Genomic DNA, 23,412 nt, shown 5'->3' on the forward strand with positions numbered 1-23,412 from the left:
GAAACCAATCTAAAGAGAGAGTCCTCAATAGGAAAAGCCACTCAATTTCAATGAGGATTCTTAAACGCATTGCCTAGTCTCAGATAGCTCCCACCCATAGGTATTTGCAGGCATAGCATACTTCATATGGGCAGACATAAAACAAATATGAATAATATATTTAACAAAAAAATCAGATGTTAAACAGTATTATGGTCACTTACAAATATTTAAAGCAGTTAAATGCATCAAACACCCAATTTAGGACCCCATGCAAGGACTGAAGGCATACGAATTACCTTAAAGGCAGCCATCAGAGTCAGAGAAAGTCTATGAGAGACTAGTGTAAGTAAAAATGGTTAAAAGGATTCGGCCCAGGTGTCTCAGAAACTAATTCCAATGTCCAGCTGGCTGCTCCAGGTGCTTCAGTGCCCGTATACTCCACTAAAAAATTGTTGGGAAATTATCAAAGATTTGCAAAGGTCTAAACAGGCGTTAATTTATACAGCATGCCGGGCCTCGTATACAAAATATTTTAAAAGAGACTCGAATGCTTCACTAATCTGAATAAAGCAATGGAAAAAGGAGCCTACCACCAAGTGTCTATAGAGGACATTTCCTTTCAATCTTCATGTGATAATATTCTCAATTTTCCATGTTAACTATAAGAGAAGAAGTCTGTCTCTTTTCACTATTTACAACTGGAAGACATTTACCCCTACACGCGTTTGGTATTTGTTGGTGAGAGCAGCAGTATAATTAGCAAGCATGCAATATTGTCTTTCCATCAATTCAGTGGTAACACAAAAACAAAATCATAATCATCATCATCGTCATAACAATAATGGCAGCAGCAGCAAACAGTGGCTTACCTCATACACGGTATTGATAGAAATTACTATTAATAGTCAATTTGAACACAGACTGATATAGTTATTTCTCTAGTTTTATACTTCATCACAGTTATTTATGGAGGGATCCCTGGGCGTGCTATGCAGAAAAACTGCAGAGTTTTGGGCTACTCCCTCTGTCAAAAATGTGGCCATCATAATCCTTTAATAAATATAACTATAAACTGAGCTACAGTTACAACTTTTTTCCCTAAGCTAAGTCAAAACATTTCTGAATATCTGGTAGGAATTATTGAAGTCTGTGCTTTGCCCCATCCATGTTTTAATCCTGTCAGGTGAACAAATGAAATTACTCCCATGAGTGTCACAGACAAACACATTTTTCAGTTTGCTGTAAGTCAGTGTTCCCCAACCCTGTCCTCAAGGCCCACCAACAGTGCATGTTTTGTAGGATTCCACGGAGGTAGTTAATCAGCTCTGCTGAGACACTACCTCACCTGTGCATGTTTGTGGTTTCCTGCAAAACATGTACTGTTGGTGGGCCTTGAGGATAGGGTTGGGGCACTGTGCTGTAAGTGGTTTGGGCAGAGCCTCTAATGAAGTGGATGGGACAGTGATACTCGCTCGGTTTCTCCCTCAACTTACAGCTGCACTGAGAGGGTGCATGGACCCAGTAATATCATACCAGAACACCAGAGTAAGAAATATTTTCTTTTCATACAGGTTTGGGGATTTTTCAATGATGTAACAAACACAAATAGAGGTATTACCCATTACACGTCCCCGATAAATTATACATTTTATTTAAACATTTAAATAGCTGTACTTACAAAAAATACCTAGTCATGCTGTTGATTATTCATTTAAAGGATCTTTACATATATATTTTTTTCCATATATACTTTTTAAAGAGAACCCGAGGTGGGTTTGAAGAATATTATCTGCATACAGGCTGGATCTGCCTATACAGCCAAGCCTCTGTTGCTATCCCAAACCCCCCTAAGGTCCCCCTGCACTCTGCAATCCCTCATAAATCACAGCCACGCTGCTGACAAACAGCTTGTCAGAGCTGGCTGTGTTTATCTCTATAGTGTCAGTCTGCTGCTCTCCCCGCCTCCTGCAGAACTCCAGTCCCCGCCTGCATCCCTTCCCTCCCTGCTGATTGGAGGGAAGGGACGGGGGCAGGGACCGGAGCTATGCAGGAGGCGGGGGAGCAGCTGAGACTGACACTACAGATGTAAACACAGCCTCACAGCACGGCTGTGATTTATGAGGGATTGCAGAGTGCAGGGGGACCTTAGTGGGGTTTGGGATAGCAACAGAGGCTGGGCTGTATAGGCAGATCCAGCCTCTGTATGCAGATAACATTCTTTAAACACACCTCGGGTTCTCTTTAATACTTTAACTGTAGCACTTGCAGTGTAATTTGGCAATAACAGCTGTAAACAGCCATTTCCCATAATTGATCTTCCTTTCTCCACTGCCTTTATTCCTCTGGGGCATCTAACATGCTATTATAATTACATAATTTACCTCTGCTCAACATTTTATTTCGCAATATGGACTTAGAATTTGTACTATTGTTGGCGGAACACTGTGCATATTGTCTTAATGGTTTTTAATCTTTTAGGTAAGCCCTTTAACCTTCCTGAAGCCGCGCAGAAGGATTTCTCAGGCCCTGCTGAGCCGATTTGCATAATTTTTTTTTTTGCTAGCTGCGTGTGCATACCGATCGCCGCCGCTCCGCGCCGATTCGTCGCTACTCACCGCACCGCCGCTCTCCCCCCCACCCAGACCCCTTGCGCAGCCTGGCCTATCAGCGCCAGGCAGCGCTGAAGGGTGGATCGGGACTCCCAATGACGTCAGTGGGGGAAGCCCTCCAGGAAATCCCGTTCTTTGAATAGGATTTCCTGATCGCAGATCGCTGGAGGCGATCGAAGCAGGTGGGGGGATGCCGCTGCACAGCGGCTATCATGTAGGGAGCCCTGGGCTCGCTACATGATTTAAAGAGGAACTCCAGTGAACATTTTAGTGTAGGCAGGTGATGTAGCTGCTGCATCATTTTTGGCAGTTGGAAACACCTGTAAACAGCTATTTTCCACAATGCAGCAAGGTTCTTTCTTGTGGGAGGGGTTTCACCACAATATCAGTGATACAGTGCCCCCTGATGGCCTGTTTGTGAAAAGGAATAGATTTCTCATGTAAAAGGGGGTATCAGCTACTGATTGGGATAAAGTTCAATTTTTGGTCAGAGTTTCTCTTTAAAAAAAAAAAAAAAAAAAAAAAAAACTGCTGCGCTGCCCCCTGGCGGTTAATAGACCGCCAGGAGGGTTAAAGGGAACCCATGGTGAGAGGGATATGGAGGATGCCATATTAATTTTATTTTAAACAATACCAGTTACCTGGCAGCCCTTCTGATCCTGTCTCTCTAATACTTTTAGCCATAGATCCTGAACAAGCATTTTTTACTGGATTAGCCATATGCTTGTATCAGGGTTTTGACTCAGACACTACTTATACCAGAAGATCAACAGGACTGCCAGGCAACTGGCATAGTTTACAAGGAAGTAAATATGGCAGCCTGCACATCCCTTTCACCTCGGGTATCCTTTAAAGAGTTAATGCATATGCCTTGACTAGAGGAGTTGCCGTATTACCCCAATGCAGTAACTGTTAGATTGATTCCCATTCTCTCTCTTTTCCACAGTGTATTAGGGCAGAGGTGGTACCTGGCTTTTTATTGTTTCAATAGCTACCAGAGATATTTCAATGATTTTTCAATGGTCAATCCAACACTGCAATGCTGCTAATGTCTCACTCTTAGAACCAGCATCCAAAACCACTGCGCCAGGTCAACTTGCTTTTGCAAAAAGAAACCAAGCGATTCCATCTTTTCCCCATTCAAAATAAAAGAAAAGTGTCTGGTTTAAGTGTTTATTTTTAACTGCCTAATGACTGCCCCACGCCGATTGGCGTGAGCAGTGCCGGCAGCCCCAGGATCATTGCATGCCGATTGGCGTGAATGGCTGAGAATGGAGATAGCAGGGGATCGCACGTGCTGATGCGCGCATCCCCGCTTGAATGACGGAGTGGAACTCAGTCATCAGTCTCCCAGCGGCGATCGCCGCTAGGGACTGTTATGTACAGCGCTGCAATCTAAGGCGTGTGACATGGCTGTCCCCCAGGGAGGTAAAAATGTGAACCACTGTCATAGGCTGAAGCTTATGACAGCCGATCACGCTGAATGGCTGGCGGGGGGAGGGAGGAGGGGGATTATAAAAATAAAAAATATAGGGCAATTTATTTAAAAAATGTTTACAAATATTTACAAAAAACCCCAAACATCCTGGCAGCATTCTTAGCCCACCAACAGAGAGCTCTGTTTGTGGGCAGAAAAGAGAGGGGGGGGGGTGGGGAGAATCACTTGTGTGCCGAGTTGTGCGGCCCTGCAGCGAGGCCTTAAAGCTGCAGTGGCCTATTTTAGTAAAAATGGCCTGGTCATTAGGGGGGTTTAAAGGGAACTTAAACTGAGAAGGATATGGATTTTTCCTTTTAAAACAATACCAGTTGCCTGACTCACTTGTTGAGTCTGAGTCTCTAATACTTTTAGCCACAGCCCCTGAACATGCATGCAGATCAGGTGCTCTGACTGAAGTCAGACTGGATTAGCTGCACGCTTGTTTCAGGTGTGTGATTCAGCCAAAGAGATCAGCAGGACTGACAGGCAACTGGAATTGTTTGAAAGGAAACATCCATATCCCGCTCAGTTTCGGTTCCCTTTAAGACCGCGGCACCTCAAGAGGTTAAACAAAGGATAATATGTTTTCAGCATTATAAATTTAGCATAACAAAGTAAAAGTGACATTATTCAGCTCAACTACTCTTAGGCTTAATTCACATTTTCCAGGGTTCCAGACATGGACATTTACAGCAGATCCAATTTACTATCTGCTGTGTCTGTCCACATTCACTGGTGTCCATAGTAATGGACATGTCATAGATAGCATTGCTATCTATGAGATGTCTTTGTTCTGTCTGGTGTCCCGAACAGTCATATAGGCAAGTTTGTGTTTTATCACTGCAGTGGAAACAACGGAAGCTGAGCCGTAATGGATGTGTGAATGGTTCCTATAGTTAACCTAGGATCTATCCACATGTCTGTTTGCCCATTGTGGAAGGCTGTCTGATCTGGCTATGAGTGTAAACCTAACCTTAGCATTTCTGACTTATAAGAGGCACACGTCTGATCGCTAACCAGAAACAGTCCTTACCAAAGACTTGCTGTCCTGCTTGTGGATAGTCACAATTCGGCTCTCGGAGGAGTCTTCTTTGCTGGCTTGTTTAATGCTCACATCAATAATATCAGGAAAATCACAATACGTCTGCAAGTCCTGTAATAGATTTACAAATGTTATCACTGCTAGACTAACATCAAGCTTTCAAGTCATAAATAACTTTTTAGCACCAGCACTGTTGCATTCCCTCGCATAGCATATAGGCATTAAAAGTTTTACAAAAGCAGCTTTAGCTACTTGGAATAACACAGACACACACACACACACAAAAAAGTATCCAATAGATGACTAAAGAAAAGGAGCATTATAAAAAAAAGTTAAATAGGCAAATCAACTTTTCATACCTAGTTCTTTACAAATGAAAAGACAACATAAACAAAAGGAGGCTTTGCCGTTTGTTTAGAAAGAGGTTCTTCATATGAAAAAGTGGTTAAGATGTGGCGTATTTTACTACAGCAAATGCATTATAGGAAATACTGTATAATCTTATTTAATGAGAACTAAAAAAATTCTATTCATCCAATTTTAAAGCTTCCCAAAAACGTAACATTAATACTACTCTCACATGTATCATAAAAGAATACAACAACTGATACTATTGTGCAGAGCAGACCATTTACTTAATAATAAAACTGTAATGTTACGTGCAATTAGGCTTTGTTAACATCTAAAATCGCTGAGGCCAGCGTTTTGCGATTTTGTGAGTGATTTTATTTTCCCCTCCCACTGCTTACCTTCGTGCTATGATTTTTTTGTAAAGCGCTTTCAAAGCACTTTTGCAGAGCCATTTGTTTTTTCACTTCGACGCAAGTCAGGAAGTGAACTTTTTGACCTGGAAAAGAATAAATACAATGTATTTATTCTTAAAAGAGCAAACGCAATCGCCGCAGAAAAGAGATTTTGTGAGCATTTTGCGTTTTCCCAATACCTTCCATTGTAGCAAAACCACCCTAAAAATGATACAGGCAGCGCTTTGCTGAGCGGAAAGCAGACGAAATGCGCTGATATGAACTATCCCATACGGATTCATTGCACAAGCGATTTTATGGCTTTTTTTTTTAAATCACCCGTGCCCCCCCCAAAAAACGCAAAACGCCCTAGGAGTGAATGAGCCCTAAGATATATTGGCCCTTATTCAATACACTTTTTTTCCTAGGAGATAATTTTCATCTTCCATTTAAAATAACTTTTCCGCATTCTGCAGTTTAAAAATTATCGAAAAGTAGGTGAAAAAGTATTTCATTGCTTGCTTGTGGCTTAAAAAGCATTTTATTGGTAAGCTGTGAAAATATCACTTAGTAAAAAAACACTTAAGAGAATGAGTGAATTAAACAAATGCTATTGTGCTGTTTATGTAAACAGCCAACTCAGATGTAGAAAGCCTGGGAGGCCAAATGTCATTAGCTGAACATCATGTGTAACATTCATGCATACACATCACATGGCTCACAACAGAGCTATTCACCAAACTGCTCACCCTCCAGTCTGTAATGTGCCCACAGTCCAATGACTCGTGCCTAATTGCAGTTGGTTAGTGCACTAGGATTATACTTGTGTACATCTGCAATGTCTTGCCACAAATTTCCAGCTGCATACAGTAGGCAAATTAGCAGGGCCACATGCCATTGCTGGGTGTATTGCCACAGCAGCACCATTTTGTTAGGCAGGTGCCATTTTTGTATTAATTAAATAACAATTTCCGTTTTGAGAGCAGAAGCCATTAAGTAGGCTGATTGCCACCTGCATGCAGATGACCAATTAAATGTACACACTAAAGGTGGGAACACACGTCAGATAAAAGTCTTTGGAAAATGAAAGCTCACAGACCAATTTTACCCTCTTTAATGTAGTATGAGAGCCATACTCTACACAGTCTATTCTATGGAGCTGAACTCCCCATCAGATAAAAATATTTGCAAGATGCTGCACACAAAGATGCTGTACACACGCAAGAGATCAGTATCTGCAAAAGAGCAATCACTGCAAAAGATCCATTCCTGCAAAAGATCCCTTCCTGCAAAAGATCCCTTCCTGCAAAACGCATTCATAGTCTAATACATCTGCAGATCCCATACACACCTTGTTTAATGGACATTCATCTGCAGATCAGACAATTATCTGCCGATCTGAAGATCCAACCCGGTGGATCTGATCTACAGATAATTGTCCGTTAAACAAGGTGTGTATGAGATCTGCAGATATCATAGACTATGAATGCGTTTTGCAGGAAGGGATCTTTTGCAGGAACAGAGCTTTTGCAGAGACTGATCTGTTGCATGTGTACAGCATCTCTGTGTGCAGCATCTTGCAAAGATTTTTATCTGATGGGGAGTTCAGATCCATAGAATAGACTGTGTAGAATATGGCTCTCATTCTACATAGAAGGGGGTAAAATTGGTCTGTGATGTAGGTGGAACTCCGCTCACGGCTCATGATTAAGGACGTGTAACGTCCGAAACATGTCAGCATGTGGTGATGGATTTTAGCTTGCCATGTACGTGATTGAATAAAGCAAAGTTTGTTTCCACTGACCTGGTGCGGAATCCACTTTCTATTGCACTAAAATTGGTCTGTGATCTTTCATTTTCCAAAGACTTTTATCTGACGTGTGTACCCACCTTAAGTGACTCATAAGTAATTTACATTTTAAAGATCAGGTAAGGATTATTCAACTTTTCCTGTAGCAACACACTGCGTAAGATAGTACACTTGATACCTTCTACATGTTTCGCAGGACACTTCTGGTTCCTTCAGGGAGCATGCCAGCAACGGCTACCCCGACCTGCACTTCAGTTGTGACAGTGCTGCAAACATGTGCTCCCTTTCCCATCAAAATCTGAGAGTAGGAGATGGGACAAAGCTTTCTTATTCTCTTGATGGAGAAATTGGTAATAAATTCAGTGATGTATTATTTGTATGTTGCCCTTTAATGTTTTCACGTTGTGCCCTAGGAACAAGATGTGATGTAATCATCTTGCAGTCACCAGGCCCCTAGTTGTTGCAGGCACTGTCAGGCACAGCCTCTGTTAGACAAGGATGTGGGATCAAGGAGAGCCAGAAGGCCTTGTGACCACTTAATGTGTGACCCAGGCAGTGGTGTCGTAAAGGCAGTGATCAGGATAGTTGTAACAAACATTCCTCTCAGAAGAAAATAAAAGGTGTCCAGCAAAACCACTAAAAGGACATACCGGGGGTAAAGGAATACTATCGATTGAAACGACTTTTTTATTTTTTAATACTCTATATTAGTGTACACATTACCACTAGTGCTAGGGGCACTTTTCACCCAGGTCTCTCTTTCGCTATCCCTGCTTAAAAATTCATTTCTCACACAGCTCATAGTAGTTTGGGTCACCCTGAGCTGCTTGGTTACTCTGTCACACAGCTCACAAATAGATTTCACTGTGTCACTCACAGCATGCAGGAGACCTGAGGAGAAACAGGCTGATCTGAGGTGGTAACAGGTAACTAAATGAGCTGTAATATTGCTGGAATATAACGAGCTATAACACTAGTCTGTGTTTACACCTAGACTGGTAGCCTGCTTGTGGTGATTCACTCCAGGCTGCATCCACTTTACAAGCTGCTGAGAGGGGCAGACCACTGTTTACAATTAGCATTATTAGTATCTTTATCAGTCAAGAGAAGCAAAGATAATAAACACACATTGCTAGAATCTTTAACCTCTTACCACCATATCAATAAGATTCTTTCAGCAAGGTAATAAACTATAAACTGAGGAGTTGATAGCAACTCCCCTGTGCAGAGACATGGTCTAGCCCTCTGGGAGCCCAGTATTTAGATACATTTTGTATCCAACACTGATGCCAAAACTGACGGAGGATTTTACAGCTGAGGGGAACAGCTGTGTGAGGAATCAAATTGCTCCTAGTACTTGTCCTAATGTGTGCTACAACATACAGCATTTAAAAATAAATGCATACATCAATAGTATTCCTTTAAGGCTCATACACACATCAGACCATAGTCTTTGGAAAATGAAAGATCACAGACCAATTTTACCCCCTTCCATGTAGTATGAGAGCCATACCTACACAGTCTATTCTATGGAGCTGAACTCCCCATCAGACAGAAATCTTTGCAAGATGCTGCACACAAAGATGCTGTAGACATTCAAAAGATCAGTATCTGCAAAAGATCTGTTCCTGCAAAAGATCCGTTCCTGCAAAGTGCATTAGTCTATGATATCTGCAGATCATCATACACACCTTGTTTAACAGACATTCATCTGCAAATCAGATCCACCAGGATGGATTTTCAGATCTGCAGATAATTGTTAGTTAAACAAGGTATGTATGATGATCTGCAGATCTCAGACTATAAATGCAATTTTCAGGAACGGATTTTTTGCAGATACTGATCTTTTGTGTCTGTACAGCATCTGTGTGTGCAGCATCTTGCAAAGATTTTTTTCTGATGGGGAGTTCAGCTCCATAGAAAAGACTGTGAAGGTATGGCTCTCATACTACATAAAGGGTGGTAAGATTGGTCTGTGATCTTTCATTTTCCAAAGACTATAGTCTGATGTGTGTATGAGCCTTTAAATAGTTCAGTATAGTCTCGTTATAGTAAACCTCTGGATCAGTCCTCAGATCCTAGCAAATGCAACTGTATAAATATACAACCAATTCTAATAGTAAACTTCTGATATAGTAAACTACTTTTCCTGGTCCTTTGGAGTTTACTATAAAGGAATTCTACTGTAACTCATTTGTCTCTTGGGTACCTACAGATATGAAATTGGGACATTGGGCTCAATTCTGGTAGCGTTTAGTAAATAATTACCTTATGGAATTGAGTTTACCTCATGAGGGAAATCAACTTTTGAATTCTGGTAGTTTAAGTAAAGTTTTATCTCATGTAATTTCATTAGGTAATTCATGTGGTAATTTTCTACTAAAAATGTGTGGTATTTAGTAGTTAAATACCTCACCCTTGAATTCTGAACTGAAATAATGTGCGGGTTTGAATGTCTTTTACCTCACATAATTAGACCTATCTCTACCACATGATAAATGCAGTGCTGTGACAGAATTGTGAAATCTGTCACATAATATGGAGCCTTTTCAGCTTGTTCTGTGTTCAGGGCCCCCATATTTTGCTGAAATAAGTAAAAGTGATCTGATCAACGAATCCCCCCCCCCCCCCCAGCTTCCATTTTGCTTTTAAAAAGAAAAAGTGCTCCAAACCCTGTACAGTCCATCTGTCTGCTGCGTCCCCCCCCCCCCCCCCCCCCCCCAACCCTGCCATTTCCCAACCTCTGGTTGGAAAAAAAAAGTAAAAATGCTCCAACCCACAGCCTCTGTTTTTAAAAAAAATTAAGTAAAACTGCGGCAAACAACGATCCCCCCCCCCCCTTCTCCTCTGGTTAAAAGTGCTCCGAGGCCCCCCCCCCCAGCAGCCTCTAAAAGTAAAAGTGCTGTAACCCCCCCTCCAAACCCCCAGCCTCTAAAGGTAAATGAGCTGGATTTTTTTTTATTTTTATAATTTACTTTTCATAGGTTGCTACATAATCAAATACACCTTCCCTCCTCAAAAAAAAAAAAAAATCTTCCAAAGACTATCCTAACTTATGGAAGACAATTACAGACTATTACTTATTTGCTGCAGGCTTACCACTGAAATACCTCAGGTTTTACCTCACTCTATGCATTTACCTCTTGTTTTACCTCATGTTCGGAAATGGAGAAAAATCTTTCAGAATTGATAAAAGAGGAAAATACCTCATGAGATATTTTACCTACCAAAAATATTTACCTCACATAGCTGCCAGAATTGAGCCCATGGGCTCAATTCTGGTAGCTATGTGAGGTAAATATTTTTTGTAGGTAAAATACCTCATGAGGTATTTTCCTCTTCTTTTATCAATTCGGAAAGATTTTTCTTCATTTACGAATATGAGGTAAAACATGAGGTATTTCAGTGGTAAGCCTGCAGCAAATAAGTAATAGGCCTCGATTCATAAAAAGTGTTCGGTGAAGTAAATCAGTGCGGGGAAACTCCGCGCTCGGTATTTCTGACTTCTGGGTGGGTATTCTTAAAATGTTGCTAGTAGCGATAGCTGAGTGGAGATTTCCCGCTGTAGGCAGGCGGTAGGCTGTCGGGAGCCTTGCAGAAACACAGGAGCTGGCTGAGTTCCTCAGTGCGCTGTTCTCTCTGCTGCTGCTTGGGAGGTCTGTCCCATTCACTCACTGTATTCCGCACGCTTCTCGCCACATTTGAGGTAGCGGTAATCCCCGTCTGCATACCGCTTCCTCTAATCTTTATGAATTGACATTTTGTTACTTTTGTTAAGATAATCACCGCACAAGGCGGTGATTTATCGCTCTTCTCAGGAATGTCGGCTTTACATGCGGAAAAAGCCTTTATGAATACAAGTTTTGCTATGTGGTCGGTAAAGTGAGCCGTTTTCAGCATTTCCGCATGCGGGAATGCTTTATGAATCGAGGCCATAGTCTTTAATGGTCTTCCATAAGTTAGGATAGTCTTTGGAAGATTTTTTTTTTTTTTTTGAGGAAGGAAGGTGTATTTTGATTATGTAGCAACCTATGAAAAGTAAATTTATAGGCATCCATTATAAAAAAAAAATCCGGCTCATTTACAGTACCTTTAGAGGCTGGGCTGGGGTCGGAGCACTTTTAGAGGCTGGGGGAGGGGTCAGCACTTTTAGAGTCTGGGGGTGTGAGTACTTTTACTTTTAGAGGTTGCTGGGGGGGGGGGGGGGGGGGGGGCTTGGAGCACTTTTAACCAGAGGAGGAGGGGGGGGGGGGAATCTGCGTTTGCTGCAGTTTTACTTAATTTTTTTTTAAAGTAGAGGCTGAGGGTTGGAGCATTTTTACTTTTTTTTTTCCCAACCAGAGGTTGGGGAATGGCAATGTTGAGGGGGGGGGGGGGGGGGGGGGCGCGGCAGATGAAGGATTGTACAGGGTTTGGAGCACTTTTTCTTTTTAAAAACAAAATGGAAGCTGGGGGGGGGAGGGATTCGTTGGTCAGATCCCTTTTACTTATTTCAGCAAAATATGGGGGCCCTGAACACGGAACAAGCTGAAAAGGCTCCATGTTATGTGACTTATATCACAATTCTGTCACAGCACTGCATTTATCATGTGGTAGAGGTAGGTCTAATTATGTGAGGTAAAAGACATGCAAACACGCACCTTATTTCACTTCAGAATTCAAGTGTGAGGTATTTTACTACTAAATACCACACATTTTTAGTAGAAAATTACCACATGAATTACTTCATGAAATTACAGGAGGTAAAACTTTACTTAAACTACCAGAATTCAAAAGTTGATTTCCCTCATGAGGTAAACCCAATTCCATGAGGTAATTATTTACTAAACGCTACCAGAATTGAGCCCAATAGGACTTTTTGAATGAATGTATTAATGCTTTAAACTAAATGATACATGATGCCTGCTTACCCATCATGTGTTGCCAACTTACACTGTTAAACAGCAATATACTGGTTCACATGATCATCAGTGCAAGTTCAAGAAACATTTTCATGGTTGATGGATAGTCCTTCCCCCGGTTAAGAAATATTGCACTAACCACTGTTACCAGTTACCTTGTACCATGCAGTAGGTCAGTTTTGATTTTTTTGCAGTAAGTGTGCTATCCTGCGCACTTAATATTTTATTGTAAAAAGTACAGAGAGAGTTGTGTTTATATGAACTACTAATTAAGGGCCCGTTCAGACTACAAAGTGCGGACCGCAACGCATGCGGACCGCAACGCGTACGAACGCACGCCATCCGCGTTCGTATGCGTTGCGTGGCTGATCCCATCACTGAAGAGTGAATGGGACAGCCGCGCGTTTTTGTAAAATCTGCGTGCAGCATGCGTTCCCGACCGCACAGGGTCCGGAACGCATGCTGTGTGAACATCAGACATTGCACTCTATGCAATGTCTGATGTCCTGCGTGTCGCCCCCCCCGCACGCGTTTCCAAAACGCATATGGAAACGCGTGCAGTGTGAACGGACCCTAAAGGTTTTCTCTGTGTTTTCCTCTTATGTGTACAGATGCATGATTATCAGGATCTCATCTGTACAGACATCTATTAACACATGTGTAACACAAGATATATTTAAAGGGGCACTACAGCGAAAAACTGTACAATTTAAAATGTGCGCAAACACATACAAATAAGAAGTACATTTTTTTCCAGAGTAAAATGAGTCATAAATTACTTTTCTCCTATGCTGCTGTCACTAAAGGTGCGTACACACATGCGACTATAGTCGTTTGTAACGATCGTTCCCCGATCTTTACCAACGACGATCGTTACAAAAAACGAACCACCGACTATTAAGTCTAACGACGAACGAGCCAAATCGCTACAAAAGAAAGTTCTGTCTCGGCGGATTTTAACCAACGACGATCGTTTGCAAAAGTAGTACATCGTTGGAAACGATCGTTTGTACCAGGCTGGACATGCGCATTTCACTTTTTCTCCAGGGAACTTTACAATTTTATGCGCAGGCGCATTAAGTGCTTTTACGTGGTGTAACGTTCGTTCTAACGATGTGATCGTTACACACTTTTTAGAACTAACTTTACTCCGGTCGTTCTTTCGTAAATTAAAAGATCGTTCGTCGTTAACAACGAACGATCGTAGTCGCATGTGTGTACGTAGCATAAGGCTGCTAGATGTTACAGGCGCACGTTAGTGCAGCCTGTACTGCAGCCCACCACACAGCAATGAAAAATCAATGGGCTGTTCACAGTGCCCACGTTGCGTTACATTGTAACGCAGCAGGTTAAAAGAAAGTGCTGCATGCTGTACGTTATAGACATGCACATGCTCAGTGATGATGGAGGAGGTGGTCTCCCCTCCTCCTCCGCGGCTAGCCACATGGCTAATTAATATTCACTGTGACGTGCAGTGTTTACTTCCTGGAGCGGCCGCTCTCTGCGGCGACTGGCTGGCGGGACCACGTGATGCGGATCACGTGGTCTCCGCATCGCACAGCACAAAAAAGGTGCACCAAGAGCTGCATAACGCAGCTCTTGGTAGCGCCCTCCTCCAGCACCACCAGGCGTTGCATTAGGGACATGTTATGCAACCTATAACGTCCCCTAAAACGCAACGTCCAGGTGGGAAAGAAGCCTTACAGTAGGTAGTAGAAATCTGGCAGAAGTGACAGGTTTTGGACTAGTCCATCTCTTTATAGGGGATTCTCAGGGATTTATTTTCAAAAGCACTTAGTAAATGGCAGTTGCTCTGTCCAACTGCCAAAAAACTGTGTTGGGAGCAGGGAAGCTGGCCAGCATCATTGTTTAAATCATTTTTAGGGAATATCTTTATAAAGAATAAAAGCCTTGCTGAGAATACCCTTTGAAGAGATGGACAAGTCCAAAACCTGTCACTTCTGTCAGATTTCTACTACCTACTGTAAGTGACAGCAACATAGGAGAGAAGCAATTTATGGCTCATTTTACTCTGGAAAAAATTTACTTATTTGTATATGTTTGCACAATTTTAAATTTTACAGTTTTTCGCTGTAGTGCCCCTTTAAGTGAGCCTGAATTGAAATTTTTCACAAAAGTCAGATATTTGCCTCAGTAGAGGGAGGACTCTGGATAGTTCGGAGGTGTCACCCATTGTCCTCGACCTCACCGATCTAGTGGAGGGTCCATCCAACAAGAGCTTGACAAATTTCCTCAAATGGCCACACTTCCCTCGGTGTATGAGCACAGCTGCACTACGCATGCTGCTAGTGCACTTTTTTTTCCTCCATGCATGAGCGGCTACATGCTATAGTGCAGACGTGGACAGGACTTGCGCAGGTGCAGTGCGGCTGTGCTTGTACATAAAAGTGAGCAGGGCTGTGAAGAAGATGATCCTGGTGAGCAACGGTAAGGGAGGATCTGAGAAGCCTCTGAATCATCCAGAAGCTTTCCTCTAACTTTGTAAGTGTCTAACTTTTTCCCTTTTGTTTTGCTCACAGGTTTGCTTTCAAATATTTCAGGTAAAACTGGACTAAACACAGTACTTAAAGGGGTTCTTCCGCGAAATAGGAAAAAAATAAAAAGTGGTTTATTTATAAACTATTAAAAATCCTCTTCAAATAGTGCGAAAAGTGTTTTTTAAAAATGAATAGTTTCATCAAAGTAACACCTAATGTAATCAGTGACGGATGACGCCAGGGAGGCTAATCCATTTGTTAGGGGTGTTTTTTTTTGTACTATAATATCACAAACATAACTGCTGCGTACCTAGTTGACAGTTCTGTAGTCCATTGCTGTCAGGAATGGCTCTTACAATTAGAATAACGGCTGTTATCTCCCGGAGCTCTGCGCAGTTATTTATTTTAGTTTCACGGAGGGAGAGAGAGGACCCCGGAGCAATGAATCAGGCAGAGGGAGATCAGCTGATCAGTGAGAACGTAGGGTGTCTATGCAGATCCTCTAGCGAGTGATCTCTTTGTCGCTGCAAGATTTATTGGTTTGTGTTGAGTTCTCCAGGCAGCTAAAAGTTAATAAGAAAACACAAACCCATAAATCTTGCAGCGACAAAGAGATCACTCGCTTTCAGGAGATAAAGAGGATTCTGCATACACGCCGTAGTCTGGTTGCCGGGCAATGACGTCAACAAATTACGTTCTCACTGATCAGCTGATCTCCCTCTGCCTGATTCATTGCTCCGGGGTCCTCTCTCTCCCTCCCTGAAACTAAAATAAATAACTGCGCAGAGCTCCGGGAGATAACAGCCGTTATTCTAATTGTAAGAGCCATTCCTGACAGCAACGGACTACAGAACTGTCAACTAGGTACGCAGCAGTTATGTTTGTGATATTATAGTACAAAAAAAAAAACCCCTAACAAATGGATTAGCCTCCCTGGCCGACATCTGTCACTGATTACATTACGTGTTACTTTGATGAAACTATTCATTTTTTAAAAACACTTTTCGCACTATTTGAAGAGGATTTTTAATAGTTTATAAATAAACCACTTTTTATTTTTTTCTATTTCGCGGAAGAACCCCTTTAAAAACAAAAACAGAGCAAAATATTAATGGAATGAAAACCATGCGTTTACCTGATCATCCAATGTTTCTCTGTCTTTTGATCTGCCCCTTAAGTACCGTATTCCATCATTTCCAGTTACCACAATGGTTGCACAAATCTCTCCTCCTGAAGAGTCTCGGAATGCTTCCTTGACCTCAAATTGTTCTGAATAAAATGCTGATTGGAGGGTTTCGAGGTTTATGAGATATTTAAGTTTTAAGTCTCTGGCAGTAGCTTTGCATTGACTGAACTGCTGGATGAACCTCCGGAATCTGTATCTTATTCTCTTGCGTGTCAAAATGTGGTAGTCTTGAATTTTGGCACGAATACATTTCGGCAAGAACTTTTTATAACTATACAAAAATAGACAACATACATTTATTAAAAGATAAGTATAAAAAAAAAAAAAAGAAAAGAAAAGTATTAAAAGAAAGAAAAAGGGTTGTGTAAAGAGATTGATGCAAAGATACACTCCTTCAAACCTATGAGCATTTCAGTGCATGCTTTTCACCCTTCTCTTTTCATAACTAGGGTTATACAGGTGGCAGCCATTACTTCAGAGCTTAGTAAGAGATTTTAGATCATGGGTGCGTTTGTCATCAGCTACCCTCCCTCACAGGGGCGTCATCTATGTGAAATCTCACACAAGCTGAGATCACCTCCCCTGTGACATCATCAGTAGAAGCCTGTGTTTTGTTTTTTATCTCCGCCACCAGTCTGCCAACTTCTGTCCTGGCAATATGAAAGGAAGGGAGGGGTTCCTCCAATAAATGTAAAATATTTTATATTTGTCATCATGCAGCTGAAAAAAGGCTGCTATTTACTATTATAAGTTAGAAAATAGATTTTATTTCTGCAATCTTGTATTTTTAATTTGGGTCCACTTTAAGGGAACCTGAAGTGAGAGGGATATGGAGGTTATCATCTACATTCCCTTATAAACAATGCCAGTTGCCTGGCTGTAATGCTGAGCTTTTGACTTTATTTACACACCTGCAGCAAGTAGATTCAGAACAAAGTCAAAACATCTGATCTGCATGCTCAAGGTGCATACACACATCAGACTATAGTCTTTGGAAACTGAAAGATCACAGACCAATCTTACCACCCTTCATGTAGTATGAAAGCCATACTCTACACAGTCTTTTCTATGGAGCTGAACTCCCCATCAGACAGAAATCTTTGCAAGATGCTGCACACACAGATGCTGTACAGACACAAAAGATCAGTATCTGCAAAAGATCTGTTCCTGTCAAAAATCCATTCCTGCAAATTGCAATGATAGTCTATGAGATCTGCAGATCATCATACACACATGATTTAACTGACATTCATCTGCAGATCAGATCCACCAGGATGGATTTTCAGATTTGCGGATGATTGTTTGATCTGCAGATGAATGTCAATTAAATCATGTGTGTATGATGATCTGCAGATCTCATAGACTATCATTGCAATTTGCAGGAATGGATTTTTGGCAGGAACAGATCTTTTGCAGATACTGATCTTTTGTGTCTGTACAGCATCTGTGTGTGCAGCATCTTGCAAAGATTTCTGTCTGATGGGGAGCTCAGCTCCATAGAATAGACTGTGTAGGTATGGCTCTCATACTAGATGAAGGATGGTAAGATTGGTCTGTGATCTTTCAGTTTCCAAAGACTATAGTCTGATGTGTGTATGAGCCTTCATTCTGGGCCAGCGATTTCACAAATGAGAAGCAGAGAATCTGCACAGCTTTGTTTATTTGTAGAATGAAGATTGCAGCCTTCATAGTCCTCTCACTTCAGACTGCCTTTAATCATTAACGCATTACTGACATTTCACCAAAGGATGCAAGATTAATGAACACGGAAATCCACTCTTGTGTCTAGACAAGAGATGGTCAACAAGATTCCTGAATCAATAAATACAACTACCAGTAGAAAATGGCTAATGGAATAGAGCTAGATGACATCGAAAGCAAAACCGACCCCATTTCTAGAGATATATTACAGCAAAAAAAAAAAAAATTAAAAAGTTTAGCACTGAGGTATGTATAGACAAGCACTGTAACTTTCAGCTGCCTCGCAGTGAGAAAACAAATAGGGAAATAAAGAGGTGGGAGGGGGGGGGGGGGGGATACCAGAGAACGTGGCAATACACATCAAACTAAAGGAAGTCATTTACAAAACGCTTATTCGTACTATCAAGTCAATCCGGTTTTCAGATAGATTCCATTAATCTGAACACATTGGATAGCAGCTTTACTTCTGTTAATGGGCATGAACCAACGAATTGGAGTGTTGATCGTACAAAGATTCATAAAGGGAGGGGGGACACCAAGAGCCCAATAGTGTGATATTGTATAGATGATAAGTAATAATGAGTAATATAACAATTTAATACTCACAAACCAGGGTTACCATTAGGCAACCACTGTGAAGGCAGGTGGGGAGATTAACCTGACCCCACTCAGGATTAAAAGTCGCTCTCTGTAGATGGGAAGAAGATGGGTACAACCCTCCACCAAGGGTGGACTTAGCAATATGTAGAAGCTTTCCAGAGGTGCCAATAGAATAAAAGTCACTTAAACGAGCTTAAAACCGATGGGGCAGTGGTGGGCCTATCCCATCCATGCAGACAAAGCAAACAAAGGAAGGACTGTGGCATCAACAGTCAAACAACAATTTATTTATACTCCACAGTAAAAATAGGCAACGCGTTTCACGGGCTCAATCCCGCTTCATCAGGCCAATCAAAGAGGAGCATACAGCTTAACAGCATCAAAACCACACTGAGCGCTTCTGTCTGTCAGAGGCGCTCAGTGTGGTTTTGATGCTGTTAAGCTGTATGCTCCTTTTTGATTGGCTTGATGAAGCGGGATTGAGCCCGTGAAACGCGTTGCCTATTTTTACTGTGGAGTATAAATAAATTGTTGTTTGACTGTTGATGCCACAGTCCTTCCTTTGTTTGCTTTGTCTGCATGGATGGGATAGGCCCACCACTGCCCCATCGGGTTTAAGCTCGTTTAAGCGACTTTTATTCTATTGGCGCCTCTGGAAAGCTTCTACATAGTACAAAAAATCATATCGTTAATGGCCACCTTAATAAAATAAATGCGAGCTTGGATAAATGCACAGCCAATGAGGCCCAGTAGTAGTGTGTACCCAGACCCACACCCTGGTACCAAAGGGGTCACACAGTCCAATGAGTTCAACGAAGGGTCAGCACCCCATTTAGTAAAGATAGTGTCAAAGTTACGTGACAGCAGCGACAGACTGCTGTTTTGACCAGACAGTCTTGATCAAGCTGCTTGTGTCAGTATCAATACTGATGTGAGCAGCTTGATAAAGGCCATCAAATAAAGTTTAAGAGCTATTAAATGTGCTGCCGACCCTTCATTGAACTCACTAATAAAATTAATAGAATGTATTCTTCAAAAGAAAGCGTACCTGACAGCATTGTAAATTGCAATTGGACTTTGTTCTTTTTCACTGGCTATACGCATCATGTCAAGAACAGCCATCCCAAGGCATTCTTCTTGTGTTTCATGTGTTATGGGTACTGTGATCAAACCATTGACAAAATCATCTCGCCACTAAAATGCAAAACAAGAAAAAGGGGAAAAATAAAGATTACCAAACTAACCATTTTGATTGACTTCAGTTTCTCAAATCTTAATATGTTACACAATATCCCTGCCTGAAAAGTCCTCATTTGTTCAATAAAATGTGAATACTTTCAAGCCCATTGCTTACTACATTTGAATAATGTACACACATTAAATGCACAGAAACACCATTTTATGGAGCATATAAATTAAACAAAGTGGATCCGAGGTGAACTTTTACTCAATGCATATTGGTGTTCCTTTCCTATTGTTTATAGGGCATTCCTCAAGCCAAATACTTTTTTGTTTTAATACTCTATTTCCCTATAAACTAAATAAACCACGCCCACAGGTTTTCAGAGAGCCTTGGCAGTAGCAAGGGCTCATGGGAGCTCAGTCTGGGCAGGAGGAGGAGGTGTTACTAGCCATTGATTTCAGAGGCAGAGGGGAGGAGGGGGGATAAGGTTTTTTTCCCAGGCTGAGTGCTCAAGATACAGATAAGCCTGCCTCTGTGTAATGTTTACAAACAACATGGCTGCTCTCATTGTATCACAGGAAGAAATAATAATTTTCTATTAAAGCTGTTTGCAGCTAGATTTGCTGTGTAAACTATCTAAACTTTAGATAGGATATATAGACAAGTTACTTGTTATAGTTAGTTTTTCATCTCAGATCCGCTTTAATATTGGAACAAACTGCTGTCTGAACCCCACTAAAAATACCTAATAAAATCTTATTTATGTGAAGCTTACAATCTGCAATAAATGGGTAGTTCTTACATGAGTACTAGAGATATGATTGTCTGTGCATGGGAATGAGGGATGTTCACATAAGCGGGGAAAAAGATGACCAAACTTCCCATGAGTTATGTATGTGACAAGTTTCAATAATATCAGTGCTTGGATCTGCACAACATTTGTTATGCCATTCCACTGAGAAAGGCATGGAATCTGTGAGCCAACTGATGCAAGGACTCAGGCCATTGTGTGTAAACCTGCCCTAAAGGTCAACTGAGCTACAGTATTTATTTAAGTATTTATATCAGTGGTCCTCAAACTAAGGCCCGCGGGCCGAATGTGGCCCCCTGAGGCTTTTTTACCGGCCCTCCACACACAAAATGTATTACTTATAGATGCAGTCAGCTGCATCTTTAAATATTAGTTGTCCGCCTATAGAATAGCCAGACATCCACATGGAAGCCGGAAAGCAGTGATTCGCTGGTTTCCAGTCAAATTCCACATCAGGTGACACTGCTGTCCAATTGGACTGCAGGTTGTCACCAGGGTATGCTTCACAGTCTGGCCTGCAAAGATGTCTGCATCATTTTATGTATACTCTGGCCCCCAGCAGTCTGAAGTATGTTGACCCGGCCCTCAGCCCAAAATGTTTGGGGACCCCTGATTTATATAGTGCCGACATATTATGCAGCACTGTACAGAGTATATGGTCTTGTCACTAACTAGGCCTGAAAGATAAATCGAATTTAAATCGAAATAGTCATCACCAAGCTCACAATTTCTGAATCGTCAAAGTGGCAATTTCTGCGATGACGTTATTTCCACATGAAAGAAGTTTGAAGCGCGTGCAGCCTGCAGCATAGGCTATGTTTGACATACCTTTTGACAGGAGTCAAACACTTTCCATCCTCTCTCGCCATCTGCCAGCTCTTGTGCATGGCATACTTCCTGGTTCTTGTATGTCACATGACATACAGGAAGTATGCCGTGCATTAGAGCCTGCTGAAGGCTAAGTGGATAGACTGGCATCACTGGACTCGTGCTGGAAGGTATGCCCAGCACAGCTACAGCTTGGGGCACAGAGAGAGGCACAAAGAGAAAGGGGGGGGGCAGAGGGGCACAGAGGGGAACAAAACTTGATTTTAAGGAAATCGTAAATCAAATCAAAATCAGACAGAAAATCGCTCAATTCAATTTTTTCCTAAAATCGTTCAGGCCTATTGCTAACTGTCCCTCAGAGAGCTCATAATCTAATCCCTACCATAGTCATACGTCTATGTATGTATGTATAGTGTAGTGTATGCTTCATAGTCTAGGGCCAATTTAGGGGGAAGCCAATTAACTTATCTGTATTTTTTTGGGATGTGGGAGCAGGGGCATATCTGGGGAATATAGAGTCTATGGCAAACACTGAAATTGCACCCCCTCCGGTTACAGCCCCCTTCCACTCCAAAAACAGCATCCTTTCTTGTGTACATGTTATGGTTGCACGTATTTTTTGACTTGGCATATTGCTGAAATTACTTTTTTTAGAAATATCTCTTATTCTCTTCTCTTCTCTGTCCTCCAGATAACAGAAGCAATCGGATTTAAGGAGTGATGGGGAGGCACGGTGGTAGGCATGGTTGTGCAACACAGGAGCAGGCATGGTGCCCATAGTGCTGTGGCGCCCATGGCATAGCAATGCCTGCACCCCTCTAGATATGCCTGTGTGGGAGGAAACGGGAGTGCTCGGAGGAAACCCACGCAGACACGGTGAGAACATACAAACTCCTTGCAGATGTTGACCAGGCTGGGATTCGAACCAGGGACCCAGCTCTGCAAGTGGAGAGTGTCAACCACTACGCCACCGTGCTGCCCTACAGTACATCCTTATTGGTCAGTAGGGATGATTAATGACATGCATATAATACAAGGTTCATTCAGGATTATGTATGCAAATTTATGAAAATTGAAAATGGACCAATCAATTTAAACCTTTGTGGGACTTCATTTTTCAAACTGATTGGTCCATTTTCAAGCTGCATAAATTTGCATACAAAATTTACATAATCCAGCAATCCTAAATTTTTTGCATATGATTGATCGGGATGATCAATCATATGCAAATAATTGAGGTGGGTGTTTGCCCATTGTAAAATATTTCCTTATTCTGATTTACATTCTGAAATGTATCAGTGGTGGTGATATCTTTAGTTCTGCCAGGTGATCTGTGCAGCATGTTCGTGTACTGACAGTTCTATGCACAGAGAAAGATATTGCTTGCTTGGCAGTTGGAAAAAGCAGTTGTTTTCCACAATGCAATGAGGTTCATAGACAGCAAACTGTCAGGACCATGGCCATTACATCATGCTGGAGGGTTTTCACCACAATATCAGCCATACAGACCTCCCTGAAGATCTAGTTGAGAAAAATGTTAATATTAACTGCTACTGATTGTAATTAAGTTCCACATTCTGCCATTGATCCACCTCTGCCATGCCACTACCCATGTTTTTGGACAGTTTTGACACCTTTTTAAAATAAATTGTGGCTACAAATATGCCCTGAAGTGTTTTTGAAGTTCACCAGCCATTAAAGTCAATGGGGTCTGCCACAAATGTTCGGGTTTGCAAACTTTCTTGGAAAAGTTTGCATACTGTCTGAACATTTGTTCGTGATGTTTGCCCATCACTAGTCACAATCTTGGGAAGTACAGGGATACTTGGACATATGAATACTGTGGGAGAAATAGCAATGCCTGGGGACCTGGCAATACATTGAGGACGGTGGAAGGTGCATGGGAATAATTTTCAGGGGACTAAAATGGGTCAAATTCATACTCAAAAGCTGGAGGTTAATTCCCACATTTTAGTTTGAATATATAGGGTACTCCTGTCCTTAGGATTATCTTTTTTTTCCAGCACACACCTGTTTAATA

The 23,412-nt window shown here is 41.7% G+C and overlaps 1 protein-coding gene and 1 long non-coding RNA gene across 3 annotated transcripts in view; one reads left to right on the forward strand and one right to left on the reverse strand.

The window, feature by feature from the left end:
* Positions 1 to 23,412, reverse strand: part of JAK2 (Janus kinase 2) — a 349,977-nt gene that overhangs the window by 148,650 nt on the left and 177,915 nt on the right. For both annotated transcript variants that reach the window (XM_068235595.1, XM_068235603.1), the window contains 3 exons: positions 19,598 to 19,743; positions 16,198 to 16,519; positions 5,102 to 5,221 (listed from right to left, as the gene is read on the reverse strand). In XM_068235595.1, coding sequence (XP_068091696.1) covers positions 5,102 to 5,221; positions 16,198 to 16,519; positions 19,598 to 19,743 — 588 coding nt within the window. The remainder of the gene's footprint in view (positions 1 to 5,101; positions 5,222 to 16,197; positions 16,520 to 19,597; positions 19,744 to 23,412) is intronic.
* The window catches only part of LOC137518204 (uncharacterized), a 148,900-nt gene continuing 139,930 nt past the window's right edge, over positions 14,443 to 23,412 (forward strand). Inside the window, exons 1-2 of the long non-coding RNA XR_011020756.1 lie at positions 14,443 to 14,548; positions 22,063 to 22,247. This is a non-coding gene — a long non-coding RNA (uncharacterized lncRNA). The remainder of the gene's footprint in view (positions 14,549 to 22,062; positions 22,248 to 23,412) is intronic.

The sequence above is a fragment of the Hyperolius riggenbachi genome, chromosome 1, assembly GCF_040937935.1.
Source record: "Hyperolius riggenbachi isolate aHypRig1 chromosome 1, aHypRig1.pri, whole genome shotgun sequence".
NCBI lineage: Eukaryota > Metazoa > Chordata > Amphibia > Anura > Hyperoliidae > Hyperolius > Hyperolius riggenbachi.